The sequence below is a fragment of the Perca flavescens genome, chromosome 14 (genome assembly GCF_004354835.1).
Source record: "Perca flavescens isolate YP-PL-M2 chromosome 14, PFLA_1.0, whole genome shotgun sequence".
Classification (NCBI taxonomy): domain Eukaryota; kingdom Metazoa; phylum Chordata; class Actinopteri; order Perciformes; family Percidae; genus Perca; species Perca flavescens.
The window spans coordinates 14,405,068-14,423,024 of record NC_041344.1 but is presented as its reverse complement, the minus strand read 5'-3'; the positions used below and the strand labels follow the sequence as shown (position 1 = coordinate 14,423,024).

The 17,957-nt window shown below is 41.0% G+C and overlaps 1 protein-coding gene across 1 annotated transcript; it reads left to right on the top strand.

Annotated features, from left to right (window-relative positions):
- The first annotated feature begins 13,050 nt into the window (after positions 1-13,050).
- On the top strand, positions 13,051-15,032 carry LOC114567895 (ictacalcin). Its single transcript, XM_028597114.1, has 3 exons — positions 13,051-13,156; positions 14,373-14,518; positions 14,723-15,032. The coding sequence occupies exons 2-3, from the start codon at positions 14,381-14,383 to the stop codon at positions 14,870-14,872; spliced, it is 288 nt and encodes a 95-aa protein (XP_028452915.1). The 5' UTR covers positions 13,051-13,156; positions 14,373-14,380; the 3' UTR covers positions 14,873-15,032.
- The last annotated feature ends 2,925 nt before the right edge of the window (positions 15,033-17,957 follow it).

Genomic DNA, 17,957 nt, shown 5'->3' with positions numbered 1-17,957 from the left:
CCTGTTGTGTCTGGTGGTTATTGTGTATGTGTACGTTACTGTATATTTAGGCACTGGTGTTTGCCTGCAGGTTATAATACTTTTTCATCATTTATATATAAACGCACCTCTGCCTCTTTCAGGTTTTATAGTGTTTTTTATAGTATAAATAGAAAACATTCCCCAAATCATTGCTAATTACAAGCCCAGAATAAGCTCATTCCAGAGATCACAGTGTACTGACTCCCTTGGCAACTCTTCCAGCATACTACAGGTGTGATGCCGTAATTCCCACCTGTAATTTATGCTTCACTGCATGTGAATGCACAAAAGAACCTCTCCCACTAAGGTTCATAAAGTCCTCCTTATCGCTGCTCTGAGGAATCTGCAGAATGTTCCAGTCATGAACACACCTCTCTGTGAAGCTAATGTTGCAACGCTGATGATGCATTAATGAAGAGATAAACAAAGTGATAGGGTGCTTTGTAACTGAATAAAGTTTATTGCATTTTAGTCAATTTGATTTTACTGAGCAAGACAAGAAATGTGGAGGGCCTGAATCACGGGGCACAGCGACTCAGTACACCACTGTTTCCATCATATTCCTTTCATTGTGTTTCATGTCTGGTGGAACTTGGACATCACCAGATAGATGAACAGGATAACCACTCCTTCTGACTCTTCCTTTTTTTTTGCTCTAGAATGAAGTCTCCCAGGCAGCAGTTCTTCTCAGGCTATGTGCTGGCACTGTCAAGTTCTACCAGTCAAATGTTTTAAGTCATAAATGGTTAAGATAAGACTTCTGTAATTCAGGGTTTGGCCCACAGTGGCGGTCAGGGTCTACCTAGTGACGTAGGCAGAACTTTTACTGCCTGAGCAGAGCCAGTCTGGAAGGCCAAACTCAGGGTGAAAAACCCACGAACGCCCTGCACACATCTCCTTTGGTAGAGCCTTGCTCAGTGTTCATGGGTTAATGGCACAGGGCAAACACGCAGGTTGCTAGGTTACAATGCTTTGTGTGTGTTTACACAAGCACCACACCCATGTGACCCACAGCTGAGTTTATAGGAGGGATTTCCTTCCTTTTTTCTTAATGTAACCTGGTTAAAAAAAGCATGTAATAAGTGATGCTTGTAATATCATTTAAAAAACAGAGCATATAAATAGTGTAATTAAAAAGGTTAAAATTAATTTAAAAAGTTATGATAAAAATGTTAAAAGCAGTTTAAAATGTATTCTATGTTTGTTGTTTTATGTAAAAGATAATGTATTTCTGAAACATGTCTAAACCAGCATTTATGGGGTTAATGACGATCGGCCGGAAAGTCAGGTCTTGGTGTTTTTTTTTTTTTAGCACGAACGAGAGAGGGGAGAGTGAAAAAAGAAGAGTGAGCGTGACACAGAGATTTTCTGAGTTAAATTGTGAAGTAGCTAATAGTGCACAAACCAATGTGTAACTTGTATCTTATGATTGTTTGCACAACAACCACTGAGAAGAGTGACAAGCTGCATATTGCGAAACAGGAGGAATTTCTACACGATGTTCAGAGACTGTTTACTTTTGTGCTAATGCTAACGATACTGCTAACGCTAACGATAACGCTTAGACACTTTGAAGTATAGGCTGGAGTCCGTTTATTACAAGTGAACGGCATTTTCTAGTTAACTTTTGACTCCCTCAGTTGAACTGATTGAGGGGTTTATCTGTTGTTTTCGACCTGAAGACGGGGAAGAGACTCAGACAGAGCTTGGAGCAACCAGGATTTCACTCGTGAGTTTTACTGAAACGTGGAGGAGAAAAGAGAAACCGACGGAGTTCGTGTTGAAATGCTGATCGGATGCTGAGCCTGCTCCTGTGACTGTTGGAGAAAGGACAGACAGAAACATTAACTCAAGGTATCCTTCATTTTGTTTGCTCGCCGACGAGGGAAACGGCCAGTAAGTTTGGGCTGCAACGAACACAAGCACCGCATCAGGCCTGCTACGGTATTTTTGTTTTATAATAATTTTGGTTGCCGGCTTTAGACTGCGTTAAGGTGTGTGTGGGCCCACAAATTATATTGGTTTAAGTGACTTTGAAGTTTGTACATTGAGGTCTGCTGAATTGCAGGTTAATAGTGTTTAAATTGTTGCATGTATTGTTGATATGTGGTACAGTATTTACAGTTGTCTTAAAAAGAGGGATAATTCATTTACCGTTGCCATAAATAGAGGGACAATTTAATTGCAGTATTATCCTTTTGAAATAGAGGGACATTTTGTGTTGAAGGTTTATAAGGAAAAAACAATCATCTTTATTTCATTTTCTTATTTCATTGGAGATAATCATTTCTTTAGTGAGTAAATAATTGAGATATATTTTCTAAAACCTTGTGTTGTGTTACTTTATTATTTACCTGGAAAGAGGTTATCTTTTATTCTAAGAGAGACATGTGAACACATATGGTTAAAATCTTTATTATTTATTATTAACTTATAAAAGGTGAATTCATAGATTGGAAAAAACATTTCATGGTGTACTAAAAAAAAAAACAAAAGAGAGATCCAAGATAAAATTTAAAACTGAGTTGATCAGGGTTAAAACACATTTGATGATATCTTAAAAGAACCCAAAAGCCCTGCCCTCATCGATATAAATACTGAGGGGAGCGCTACATAAAATGGAGGCACCGCTGGGATCGTCTTGGATTAACCAGTAAAAAAAAGAAAGAAATAGAATTAAAGGTAAAGTGACTAACTAAAGTTACTAAGCTAATTTACAAACAGTGTTAACATGGAAAAACTGAACTAGTGTCAGAGTTAAAACGCTGGTGCCGTGGTGAGGGTTTGGATGAGTCTCATGCACTTATGACAATCACCCCAGAAGATGTTGAGATCAGTGAAGTGGAAGAAACACTGGGAACTATCAAGTCTTTAGGACGGGTGCGCGTCCGGGAGAAACTTCAGTGCAAGACTAAACCGACGTATGGTTTTGTGTGAGAGTAAAGAGACTGTGCAAGAGGAGAGTGTTCCTTCTGAAGTCGTGCCTATCGATGGTGGAGAGGCGTGGCCTGTTGTCATCATAGGAGGGGCACAGGCAGCTGCTGAAGAGTTTAATAGTAAACTAAAAGGATTGCTGCAGGCTGAAGGTAAAACCATGGAGGATCTCAAATCATTATTCCCCAGTACACCCCGCCCACTAGCTCCACTGAATCCATCCTTCAAGGCTGTTGGAGATTTGTTGGAAAAGACAACAAAACCAGCTGATGGTGGAAGTTATAGTCGACTCACGATGTTCTCGGGAGCCCTACCAACGCCGCCAGGTGAGGAACCCTTTGATCATTGGCTAGAGCAAGCATGGCTTATGGTGGAGGAGACTGAATGCTCTGATAGAGAAAAAGACGCAGACTTATTGGAAGTTAAAGGGGCCCGCACTAGAAATTGTGAAAGCAGTGCGGCACGCCAATCCTGACGCCAGCCCAAAAGAGTGCTTGGAAGCCCTTGAAAGTGCGTTTGGAAGTGCTGAGTCCGGTGATGAATCTACTTTGCTTTCCGATTGATGCAACAACAAAAAGGAGAGAAACTATCAGATTTCCTTTCGACGTCTAGAGAGGTCTCTAGCTAAGGTGACTCAAAGAGGGGGCCTCCCTGCTAGCTGCAAGGATCACGCCCGACTGGAGCAACTGCTGAGGGGTGCTATTGCCTCAGACCTGATGCTGATCCAGCTGCGCTTGAGAGAAAGGAAGGCCGCACCACCAAACTTTCTACAGCTGTTGACTGAGATTCGTGCTGAGGAAGAATACGAAACTTCTAGAAAGAAGCTCAGTGCCTCAGTACATCAAGTGCATGCTAATACAGAAGTGGATACAAGGCAAGCTGAGATCCAGAACTTAAAGGCTGAAATAAAAGAGCTAAAGTCAATGGTTGCATCAGTGGTGACAAAATCCACTCAAGTCAAAGATGATTACATGGAGATTAAAACCATTAGTGCACCGCCTGGCTCTGAGAATCGGCAAGTTGCCGAGCTGGCTGCCTTGAAAAACAACTGGAACGACTAAAACAGAAAACTAGCAACAAGATGTCTGAGCAAGATGCTGCAGTTGCTGTTTCAACCATGGAAGCTTCTAAACAGGTCCCCAACTTCCCCAAGGGAGCACCAAAAAGGTCAGAAGAGAATTTCTGCTATAGGTGTGGTGAGAGTGGACATTTTGCCACAAAGTGCCGCAACCCTGAGAATCAAGCCAAGGTTATCAGAAAGCTAATTCATGCTTTGAAGGTGACAAAAGACAGACAACAGTCTGGGGACGCCGCCAACAATGAAGTCAACTGTGGGGTCAAGAAAAGTGCTGTTACCTCATCAGAGCCGGCTGACATCCCTGAAGGCTTGATTGGTCCACCCAGCATAGTACCTGTGAAAGTAAATGGACAGTGCTGTGAGGCCTTGTTTGATAGTGGCTCTCAGGTCACCATTATCTTTGAGTCTTGGTATCAAACTTACTTGTCTGATGTCCCCATACGCCCCGTGTCTGGATTAGCCCTGTGGGGACTAAGTGAATCTGAGATCAGTTATCCATACCGTGGGTATGTCGTGGGTCGACATTGAATATCCAGCCAAGGTTGCAGGTGCCGACCAGACGGTGACAGTTCTTGCTCTTATTTGCCCCCAGCCCCGAACTACAGACCCGATTCCTATCATTGTGGGGACCAATGCCAGTCACATCCGACGTCTTGTACAGCAGTGTAAGGACAATGGCATTGACATCACCCAGACACTGGGGATACAAGCATGTTACAAAGACAACAAGCTAAAAGCGTCTGGCATGGCCACAGCACTGGAGGAGGAGGGTGATATTGGCTGTGTTTTATGGCAAGGCCCTGGCCCACTGACTCTGCCCCCTGGTGGTGACTGTACGGCAGTCTGCAAAGTCGAGTACAAGCTCCAGGTTGACCAAGAAATCTTGATGGTTGACTCGTCCCCTGATGCTCCACTCCCAGCGGGTGTGCTACTTCAGCCCATGGTGGTGCCCAGCGAAGAGGTGAACGTCAGCCATTTCAGAATCTTGGTCCAAAATGAGTCTTTGACAGAGACAGTCATACCAGTGGGATCAGTTATCGGGCATATGTATCTGACAGATGCAGTCACTCCTCTCTCTCCATCCAGGACAGCTGACACTGAGTTTGATGCAAACCTGATCAACTTTGGAGACTCACCTGTCTCAGAGGAGTGGAAAGAGAGACTCCGACAAAAGCTATCCACCAGGTCCCAGGTGTTCTCTTTACAAGAATGGGATGTTGGATTGGCAAAGGGAGTAGAGCACACAATCCGGATGTCAGATCCACGGCCGTTCAGGGAGCGCTCTTGTCGCCTGGCTCCAGCTGACCTGGAAGACGTGAGAAAGCACCTCCAAGAACTGTTACGTGCAGGGATCATCAAGGAGTCTCGTAGTCCCTATGCATCCCCAATTGTGATTGTTCGCAAAAGAATGGAGCTGTGAGAATGTGTATTGACTACCGATTGTTAAACAGCCGAACCATCCCAGATCAGTACACAACACCTTGTATTGATGACGTGTTGGATTCAATGACCGGAAGCAAGTGGTTCTCCGTTCTTGATCTGCGGAGCGGTTATTACCAAATTGCCATGGCCGAGGAAGACAAAGAAAAGACGGCATTCATCTGCCCATTGGGGTTCTTTCAGTTTGAGAGGATGCCGCAGGGGATAACTGGAGCCCCAGCCACCTTCCAAAGATTAATGGAGAAGGCTGTGGGTGACATGAATCTGCTTGAAGTCCTTGTCTACCTCGATGACTTGATTGTATTTGGCGAACTTTAGAAGAGCATGAAGAGCGACTTCTTAAAGTCCTTGATCGTCTGGCAGAGGTTGGATTGAAAATCTCATTCGACAAATGTCAATTCTGCCTCCCAAAGGTAAAATACCTTGGGCATATTGTGTCGGCAAATGGAGTATCACCTGACCCAACCAAGATAGAGGCAGTTACAAGTTGGCCACAGCCTACGCACCTGAAGGCTCTTCAATCCTTCTTGGGATTTTGTGGATATTACCGCCGTTTCATCGCCAATTATGCAGCCATAGTCAGGCCATTGTCTGAGCTCACAAAAGGCTATGCCCCAACCCAGCGTGGCAAGAAGCCTGAGAAAGACCACACAAAGACTTACCTCAAAGAGTCCGAGCCCTTTGGTGAGAGATGGGACGAGTCCTGCACCGAGGCTTTCCACAAGATTATCCACTGCCTTACCCATGCACCTGTGTTGGCCTTTGCGGATCCTAACAAGCCATACGTCCTGCATGTGGACGCCAGCTTGAAAGGGCTGGGCGCCGCCCTATATCAGGAACACAGTGAGGGTCTGAGACCAGTCGCCTTTGCCAGCCGGAAGCTAAAGACATCTGAGAGGAACTACCCCGTTCATCAGCTGGAGTTTCTGGCCCTTAAGTGGGCAGTTGTGGATAAATTCCATGATTATTTGTATGGGGTCAGATTTACTGTACGTACGGACAATAACCCTCTTACGTACGTATTGTCGACCGCCAAGCTCAGCGCTGTGGGGCACAGATGGCTCTCTGCCTTATCCAACTATGACTTCAATGTCAAATACCGACCAGGCAGACACAACATAGACGCTGACCTGCTCTCAAGGAATATGCCTGACGAGAGTTCAGAGGAATGGGAGACCATACCACAACCTGGTGTGAGATCCATCTGCAAACGAATCTGCATCCCTGGTTCGGCAGACAGTCCACCAAGGTATGTAGATCAGTTGGGAGCTGCGCCTGATTGTGTGCCTGATATTTATGCATTCCCAACTCACCTGGAGTTGAAATCATTAGGACAGATGTCAAAGCAGGAGCTGATGGAAGCTCAGGAGAATGATGCAGACATCCGATTTGCCATACAAGCTGTTAAACATGGCAAATGGCCGGAAGAGAATGGATCCTGTTCAGAGCGCTCTCGTCTGAAAAAAGAGATGGGGAAACTGATGATGAAAGATGGGCTACTCCATCGCTTAAGCAAGCGGCCCTCTGGAGAAGAACTCACTCAACTTGTCTTGCCAAGCGAGTTCAGAGAAGTGGTGCTGAAGTCCACCCATGATGATCTCGGACACCTTGGTATTGAAAGAACTACAGACTTGTTGAGGAGCAGGTTCTTTTGGCCGAAACTGGCATGTGATGTTGAGCAGTACATAAAGAACTGTGGAGAGTGTGTCACTCGGAAGACCCCCTGTCATAGGGCAGCGCCTTTACATCACATTTCAAGTAATGGACCGATGGATCTGGTATGCATCGATTTTCTGTCCATGGAGCCAGATTCTGCAGGTATCAGCAATGTGTTGGTGGTCACGGATCATTTCACCCGTTATGCTCAGGCTTTCCCATCCCGAAATCAGAAAGCGCAGACGGTGGCCAAGATCCTGGTGGACCAGTATTTCCTGCATTATGGTTTGCCAGCCAGAATCCACTCAGATCAGGGAAGAGACTTTGAGAGTCAGTTAATCAAAGAGCTCTTGAAGATGATGGGGATCCGAAATCACGGACCACTCCTTACCATCCACAGGGAGATCCGCAGCCTGAGAGATTCAACAGAACTCTTCTTTCCATGCTGGGAACCCTGGGCTGTGAGAAGAAACGGCAGTGGAGCAAACATGTTGGCTACTTGGTTCACGCCTATAACAGTACCAAAAGTGATGCTACGGGTACTCACCCTATTTCTTAATGTTTGGCAGAGAAGCAAGGCTTCCAATAGACTTGTGCTTTGGAACCTCTCCTGATGGCAAAGCTGATGGTGGCCATTCACGCTATGTAGCCAAGCTAAAAGGCGACTTGCAAAGAGCTTACGAGCTTGCCTCTGAAGCGGCCTACAAGACACATCAGAGGAACAAGAGATCCTATGATAAAAAGTGGGATTCCAGACACTGGATATCGGTGACAGAGTGTTGCTAAGGAATTTAGGATTGAAAGGGAAACATAAGTTGGAGAGTCGTTGGAGTCCTATTCCTTACGTGGTTCTGGGAAAGATGCCAAACCTTCCAGTGTACAAAGTGAAACCGGAGGACAGAGGAGGAGGAGTCAAAACTCTCCATCGTGATCATCTTTTGCCGATTGGACAGTTAGTGAGAATGCCAACAGTGGAGACTGAGGACAAGTCACATGTCAAGACAAGAGCAAGAACAAGAGCTGAGACACAAAAGAGATCAAAGAAAGTCTTACCTGAAGTACAGGAAGCTCTTCAGGAGTTGCAGTTTACAGATTCCTTTTCAGATGTGGAGTATTATGGACCTGGAAAACCCTACAGTACTTACCTGAAGGAGATTCTGAACAAAGCAAGAGATACTGCTGGACAGTCAAATCTCATCCAAGATGATAGTGATTCTTCTCAACAGTCAGAAGGAAATCCTGCTGAGAACAGTTTGGAGGAGGAACATCACAGTATGAGAGAAGAGGATGGAGATCAAGATTCAGTTCCTGAGGAAGAAAGTGATCCAGAGACTGATAGCCCTTGCCACGATGAGCATCCAGAGACAGTCACTAAGACAAAAGTGATTAGCAAACCTGAAAACCGTCCAAAAAGGATAGTGAAACCAGTTATCAGGTTAACTTACGATGAGCCTGGTAGGGCAAAAGATCAGCCTCTCACTATTGTGCATAGAGGTGTTCTCATTAAGATTGGCAAGAGTTAAGTTAAACTAGTCATGCACCCTTTCCACTAGTACATCTTCACTAGTACATCTTAAAAAAGGTAGAGTTCATTATGTTTGATGAGGACATCAAAAACCTTTAGAAGGGGGAGGGTGTAACCTGGTTAAAAAAAGCATGTAATAAGTGATGCTTGTAATATCATTTAAAAAACAGAGCATATAAATAGTGTAATTAAAAAGGTTAAAATTAATTTAAAAAGTTATGATAAAAATGTTAAAAGCAGTTTAAAATGTATTCTATGTTTGTTGTTTTATGTAAAAGATAATGTATTTCTGAAACATGTCTAAACCAGCATTTATGGGGTTAATGACGATCGGCCGGAAAGTCAGGTCTTGGTTTTTTTTTTTTTAGCACGAACGAGAGAGGGGAGAGTGAAAAAAGAAGAGTGAGCGTGACACAGAGATTTTCTGAGTTAAATTGTGAAGTAGCTAATAGTGCACAAACCAATGTGTAACTTGTATCTTATGATTGTTTGCACAACAACCACTGAGAAGAGTGACAAGCTGCATATTGCGAAACAGGAGGAATTTCTACACGATGTTCAGAGACTGTTTACTTTTGTGCTAATGCTAACGATACTGCTAACGCTAACGATAACGCTTAGACACTTTGAAGTATAGGCTGGAGTCCGTTTATTACAAGTGAACGGCATTTTCTAGTTAACTTTTGACTCCCTCAGTTGAACTGATTGAGGGGTTTATCTGTTGTTTTCGACCTGAAGACGGGGAAGAGACTCAGACAGAGCTTGGAGCAACCAGGATTTCACTCGTGAGTTTTACTGAAACGTGGAGGAGAAAAGAGAAACCGACGGAGTTCGTGTTGAAATGCTGATCGGATGCTGAGCCTGCTCCTGTGACTGTTGGAGAAAGGACAGACAGAAACATTAACTCAAGGTATCCTTCATTTTGTTTGCTCGCCGACGAGGGAAACGGCCAGTAAGTTTGGGCTGCAACGAACACAAGCACCGCATCAGGCCTGCTACGGTATTTTTGTTTTATAATAATTTTGGTTGCCGGCTTTAGACTGCGTTAAGGTGTGTGTGGGCCCACAAATTATATTGGTTTAAGTGACTTTGAAGTTTGTACATTGAGGTCTGCTGAATTGCAGGTTAATAGTGTTTAAATTGTTGCATGTATTGTTGATATGTGGTACAGTATTTACAGTTGTCTTAAAAAGAGGGATAATTCATTTACCGTTGCCATAAATAGAGGGACAATTTAATTGCAGTATTATCCTTTTGAAATAGAGGGACATTTTGTGTTGAAGGTTTATAAGGAAAAACAATCATCTTTATTTCATTTTCTTATTTCATTGGAGATAATCATTTCTTTAGTGAGTAAATAATTGAGATATATTTTCTAAAACCTTGTGTTGTGTTACTTTATTATTTACCTGGAAAGAGGTTATCTTTTATTCTAAGAGAGACATGTGAACACATATGGTTAAAATCTTTATTATTTATTATTAACTTATAAAAGGTGAATTCATAGATTGGAAAAAACATTTCATGGTGTACTAAAAAAACAAAAGAGAGATCCAAGATAAAATTTAAAACTGAGTTGATCAGGGTTAAAACACATTTGATGATATCTTAAAAGAACCCAAAAGCCCTGCCCTCATCGATATAAATACTGAGGGGAGCGCTACATTAATAATATCCCTTTTGTGTAGTTGAGTATGGGGTGCACTAAAATCATATGTATGTTTATCATGTGGCCTTAAACAATACAATCATTATTTGTAAAAATATCTGAGGTCATATCTGTGAACAGACCTAAGCTTGTTTCCTTAGCGAGGACACTTAACAATACATTTGTCAGTTGGAATGTACCTGCATACTCTTACAGTTTTAAGATTTCTCAACTGATTCCACAGTGAAGGTGTGTATTGGTTTGACTTCAGCCATTAGCCAACATTCACGAATGCATACCACCCCTTCCTTGGACACACACAGGCAGAACAGCCCCTGTCTGTGGACAATAATTGTTAAACAATAACAGCAATGTTCGGAACCTACCAAACCCTTCCAACATCCGGTTTGTAGCTGTGGCCGTGGGAAATGACATCAAACTACTTGCATCTTGTTATAGCTGATGATAAAAAAAAAAAAAAAGTCAAAGCTTTTCATATCTGTTTTCTCCTTTTTGTTGTCACTTAAATGTGAGACAACACTTTGCTCTGTAGGGACCTTTGTTCTTTGTCATTCCCCATCTTGTTCTTCCCTCATTTCCTGTTTTCTCTCTGCAATAAAGGCATAAAATGCCCCCACAAATCCAAATAATATTTAGAAAATTAGCAATCTTCTTTTTAGTTTCTGGTCTGGTTTCTGGGGGGGGGGTTCATTGCAGAGACTAATGGCTGCAGTATTTTTTTTAATTCTTGGGTGGATGTTGAATTGAAAAGTGCCGTTGCAGCTAGTGGGGCGTTTGGGGTTTGGTTAGGGAATCGTGTTGTTTGGAGAAAGGCACAAGTGAACACTCATGGAAAAGATATGCTTTGTGCTTGACCACTAGATGGCATAAGATTGTAACTGCAATCATAATTTTGGACATGACTAGTACTGCAAATAGTTTCATATGAATCACAGCTGGATATAATACAGAATGTGGTTTCCATGGATACTCCCTACTTGTTTGGTATATCTGTGTGAGTAAGATGGGGAAGGAAGAAGACAGGAAAAAGTTTGACTAAAGTTTTCCAGACAGTGAAAAAGGACAGTGCAATGTAAAAATCTCAGATTGCATTAAAAATTCAGCTGCAGAGTGCATTAATGTTGGTGACAGTGACTTCCAACCTATGATCTGTACTAGACTTTGAGTGAAGTTGTAAATTAGAGACCTAAACAATTGTACCCTGACCAAAGAGGAGAGACAGGAAAAGACCTTTGATATCTAACTCAATGTCATGCAACAGACCACACGCATATTGAAACAAACATACACATAGAGTTGCCACAGTGCTAATTTTTATGTCTCTGATTTCTGGTCTCTGCAGAATGACTCATGAGCTTCAGGGGCATGACTGTGAGTCACGGCCTGCACCACAAAATTGCAAGGAAGAGACCATAACAATCCACCCTCAGTGAGTCACTGTGCCCAAATGTTTTCAATTGGAATTATGCACATCTCAAACAATTAAATAAAAATAGAAAAAAAGACAATTATATACACAAAGAAATTAGTTAGTACAATATACAATTAAAGTGTTCTCTGATGCATGCTTGGATAGAAAATACAATCCACATTTAACTTAGAACATACCTTGCTGCTCATTGCTTTGGTCTCTGATTTTCAAGAAGGGCATTGCAGCCAATGTCTTGTCACAATTGGTCTTTATCATTAGAAAAGTCAGAAAAATAATCAAAATTTATTTAGGGGTGTGTTGCACAGAGGCATAAAAACACGTAAACTCAAACAAAGAAGGGGATGTGGAATTATGATTAAAAATGCAAGTGCACAAATTTGTAATGATTAAAGTTAGTTTTGTCTTTGGGGGAAGAAAAAGATGAGTTAAAACTTCTCAAAACAGCTCTTTCTGTTTTGACCCCGCAAACAAGAGTCTTGGGTGGTTTGTTTTTGCAAGGGTCTATGCTCAAGTCTATTACACATTTGTGGATTTTCTTTAAAATGGTTTAACAAAAGTGACCTCTAAATGGAGCAGCTGTATGTGACTACACCATTACAAAAAGTGATTCAGTTCACATAGTAATTGCTGTCCCTCCATTCATCAGCTTCAGAAAACATCTTCAATGAACAAGAGGAATGCAAATAAGAATCCAGTTTGGGATGTTTCCCCAAAGTCCATTTCTTAAACAATTAATACTAACCGTGACTATTCTTTTAAGAGTCATATTTGTCTGAGAAACACAAGTGAATTAAAAGCAAACATAAAATCCCACGTCTTTAATACATTGCATCAAAGAGTGAAACATTTTTTTTTAAAGACTGTTACATGACTAACTTGGCTTAAATTATACTGTAGCTGTAACAGCCTTGAAGTAGTACAAAACTTCCCCTTTTGCTTTGAAAAACAGGCTTAAACATACACATGCTGTCCACAGTCTCCCCAGCAATAGTTACAGGTTCAAATGCAATCCTGAGATCATAACATTAGAAAGATCTTTCTAAAGACCATTCTGAATGCAAACATGCACGACACTCATCCAACTGTAAAACATTGTTCACATGAAGTGTGAAAGGGCTCACAGCAAACTCCTTAACAACCAGCATGAATAATCATCAGCTGTTTGTTGATGAATTTCTAAGCAACAACAATAAATCCAGTGTTTCTTAAAGAATAACTTGGGGAATAAAAAAGTATCAAGCCACGAGGGGAGAAGTGGGAGTGGTTGGAGATGAAAGGAGTGTTATGGAGGGAGGGATAACGGGTGTGGTGGTATATAAAGCATCTTTTGCATCCTTTTCCATCACTACAGCCACTGACTTTCACTCTCCAATCTCCTTAAATCTCTGCAAATCAACTTTGGTGAGTAGAAAATTCTTCTTAGGAAATTCTTCTTTGAGTGTTATTTGTATGAAATACAATTGCAGTTACCAAGTTACCAGCTCTGTGTGCATTTTGTGTTTTTGAGCTTGTCTTCAAAAAGACATTCCTCATTTTGCTCCGCTGACAGTTATTTGACTAACTTTTGCCTGGAATGTCCTTTTACTGATACATTGTACATTTAGAAGGTAGCATCAAGCTTTCTATCTTGCTTAAAATTCAAACCAAATTATACATTGGAACAGTAATATGGTATCTGTTATGTGCTAGACTCCTCCACAATTCCCATCAGTTTACAAACCCTCTGCTGCCACAATTTCCTCAGCTTACCACACCCCAGAGAGGGAGCAGCACCACGTGAGTCAGAATGTAACTAGAACGGACTCTCTTGGGTTCATAGAGTCAGTGGAAAAAAACACTTTTCACACATACAGCGTTAAGAGAACAGACATCATACATCACTACAGGGACTTTTTTTGCTTCTTTACCTAGTTCAGTTGAGTTACCTGGAGCCTTAAGCCGTTGCCTTGACAATGTATCACTCAGCAGAGACCGTGCGTTAGCAGCTGATGACAAAATAAGAGTGGTGTTGCCCCAGTCGAACCCTAGGGTTTATTTTTATCCAGCTTGACGGAAAACCCAGAGAAAAACACTGGCAGAGACAAAAGCAATGACGTTAGCCACTGCCTGCTTCTCAAGAGCTCTTAATAAATTAAATTAGAATTAATTTTTTTGATTTGTCTATGTAATTACTCTACATATCAATGAATTAGCCACTTAAACTGTGACAAGAGTAAAAAAAACTATTGGCCAACACTGGAACAATAGTGAAGCAGATTTGGATTTCAGATTTTAAGGACTACGCCTTTCCTCCCCCTGCAACCATTGCATCAAATTGTGGATAAAAAGGCTGTCCTTAGTTAACTTACAAATTTGACCAAAATGACACACTATCCATTATAGTGCATGTCAGTGAAAGTTAACAGACTTTGCCTCTAGATGGAGTCATAGCAGCATTAAATGAGAGCATCATCCTTAAGCAACTTCTTTAGTTAGCCATCTGAAGATGTAGAAGGAAAATACTGGGCCAATCTGACCTGAACCCATGCCACCCTAACCATACCATGCCAACACAGGGACATGAGGAAAAATTCCATGTTCCATATTTAACTTTATTCTGTCTGTCCCTTTGAACCAGCTCTTATCATGTCTGATGTCCAGAAGGCTATGGCCCTCCTCATTGAGTCTTTCAGCAAATATGCTGGCAAGGAGGGTGACAATCTGACCCTGAGTAAGGCAGAGTTGAAAGAACTGCTTCAGAATGAACTTGGAGATCTGCTGGGGGTGAGTGACCTCTGACCTCTCTCTATCTCAGTCTTGCACAACCAACAGGATACACACTGGTTTACTGTACATGCGTGCTGGGGTGCATTGTATGGAAAGGATGGTGAATGCGCTTGTTAGAATTTGTGTATCGTCACAGCCTGTAGTACTTTCCGGCCATGCACATGGCCAGTGACAATTCTTCAACACTTTTCTCACTTGCAGAAAGCCAATGACAAAGCAGCGGTGGACCGCATCTTCACGAGCCTGGACGCAAACCAGGACAACAGTGTGGACTTCAAAGAGTTTGTCAACATGGTCAGCTGCCTCACTGTGATGTGTCACCAGTACTTCCACCAATCAGCCAAAAAATAGGGATCCAAGCACCACCTTGGGGCCAGCAAAGAGATAGCGATCCCATGACAGCTGTTCTGAAGAAGAAATAAATATACTATTTACTAAAAGACCTTGAAGTCACAAAACTATATATATTGTAATGCACAATGAAATAAACTTCTTTCTTTGAAACACTTGACTTGTGCACTTGATATGTTACTGAATGGTCAACAATATTTGTGACAATATTGGATAGTTGCACAGACGTGCAGCTCCATAGTCTAAGTAAGCTTATGATACTTGCCCAAAACACTTGAAGTGGTTAAGTTTTGTTGACACTAAGCTTTCACACCTTAAAATATTCCCGCTGGATTATTTAAAAAGAATATAAATGCAGGTTATGGCAGGAAAGATGTCACCATATAGATAGAGCACATGTACCAAAACCACACATTTAAAGCAATACTAGACTACAGTATGTGAAAAGAAATAACAAGAAATAACACAATCTTCCTCTTATTCATATTTTCATAATTTTCTTAATTCATAAGCAATAACACTCAATTCTAATTTTACTGTTACAACCTTACAGTAGCCTACTTGGTCTGGTGTGACCAGTAGCTTATGGTGGCTAATGTTAGCAATCTTTGGATGTTAAATGTTGTTGTATAAGCTAACTTTATGACTGTTCTCTACTTGTGCAACTAATATGTTACATACAATCTCAAACAATACTACACAGATGGGGTTAATTCACTAAACACGCTTTTTTTTTTTTTTTTTTTTTTGCAAAATGAGTTTATGTATGCCAAACAGACAAATAAATAAATAAATAAATATGTGTGTGTGTATATATATATATATATATATATATATATATATATATATATATATATATATATATATATATATATATATATGATGTGGTAGGGCCATCACAATGGCTCAATGGTTAGAACTTTCAGCTCACAGGTCGTGGGTTTAAATCTGATCTGGCAGGCTGGGGCTTTTGCATACTGTATGGAGGTCTGCATGTTTCCTGTGTGTGGCTTTCCTGTGAATGGCTCAGTTCCACTGCACAGTCGAAAGACATGCAGCCAGGTTAGGTTGAACTGAATTACCTTTAGCTATGACTGTGAATGCAGTTGTCTGTATGTGTTAGCCCTGTGAGAGACTGGCCTGAGAGACCTGACCTGGTTACCAGGTTACTCACTGGCCAGTCTCTCCCTTGCATGTCAGAATAGGCTGCCTTGATGAGAGGATGTAGAAAGCAGAAAAAGTGGATGAATAGCATAGTTAAACTTGCCAACTACATGTGGATTACCAGTAAGTTCTCTGGTTATACGTTTTCAAGTAAAATGAATAAGAGCTTTGAATTGAGTATTTTCCATGGCATTGGTATTAGCCTACTTTAAAAAGATGTTTAATTACTGATTTAAATTAGTTTATTTTACTGTACACTTTTGTCCTTTCCGCTTCTTTAATCTACATACATTTTTAGACTCTAGTACATGATCAATATTGGTGATGTGTATCACTAAAGCAGGGAGAAGCTTTCGCAACAATATTCTTTTAACGCCATGCATTGTTTTGAAAATTAGTACTCATGTAACTTGAGGGGTGACAACCTGCAAGTTTCCATTCCAAACAAACACTGCAGCTGGTGACTTCACAGCTTACTTCTCCTTCTATGTTCTAAAATTAGTAATCAGCATCTCTATTGCACATGAGTGCCTGTCTCTGATGGATTATGCAAGATAATATGAAACACAGCACAATATATCACTGTTTGGCATCAGTATTTAAACTATGTCACAAGGCAGCAAATCAGTGAGTGAGAAATTAAATATTTGAGGGGGGGGACAGGAAATCTAAAGGAACTTTAAAAGAACCACCTCCACTATAAAAAAAATGTATATGATGAGTTGCTACTCTCCTTTAGGTGAAGAACCCCAGTGACCCTGGATAAGTGTTAGAAAGACACAGCATTTTCTGGTATTGAAAGCTTGCTTTAAAGGGAATGGACTTGTTTTATTGTTTAAAAGTACTTTAGACAGCCCCCAGACAGATGGATCATTATTAAGTTTTTTTCAGATAGGCTACATTTTTTATTAAATAATATAAAAATAGTATGCATGTTCTTTTAAAATCAGATTATGTTCAAATAAATATCTATAAAACTATATTTTCTATGATCTCTTACTTTCACTGAGAGAGAAATGGTAACGTACACTAAAAAGGAACTTACAACAAATCAATAAATCTCTTCTTCATATTTTTTTTTGTTACTGTCATATTAAATAACTTAGCATTGAAAGATGAGAGTAAAACAGACCAGACTTTTGCCATGCTGATGGCATTACAATGTGCAGAAACATTGTAATATTGTTTGTATGTAGTGATTCTGTGTCGGCCCTTGCAAGCATAAAGCCAGGTACAGCCAGAAGTTATCAGGATCTTCTTAATGAAGTTTTGTTTACAAATTTGAGAATGGTTAGACATGGGAAAAATATAACATACATGTGGGTCCCCGTGTATTCAGGTATTTCCTCGGAAATGAGAAAGCAGACATGTCAATATTAAATTATCAAAATCAGAAGGAGGAAAAGGCATAGTGTGGAGAAAAGTAACTCAACAATGGCAACAGCTTGGTGATAACACAATAAAAGGGAGACATTTACACTCAATCCAAAAAGGAGAAGGCCTATGTATGTTATAAGGGGAACAAATGTATGTTATAAGGGGAACAAAAACAGAAAGAGCAAGTAACAGAAAGCAGGCTGAGAATTGGACACAACAACCTTAACAGCATACATCACATTGTATGGATCATTGTGAGGTAGGCTACCAGAAACGTTAGAGCATGTTTGCAGGAAAGATATATCAGAGAAAATGGACATGTGTGAAGAAAGGAAACGATTAGGGATAACAGGAGCAGGAGAAGCATACTGGATTGTGGGCAAGACAGAAGATGCTTCCTAATGAGAACAGGACTGATGCGAATGAGATGAAAATCTGACATACTGGACACTGAAGGAGTTAACTAACTCCAGAAGATGGCAGTAGTGCAATATTAAGGATGCAAGCTGCCCTTAAAACCCAAAGAAGAAGAACAGACCGCGAC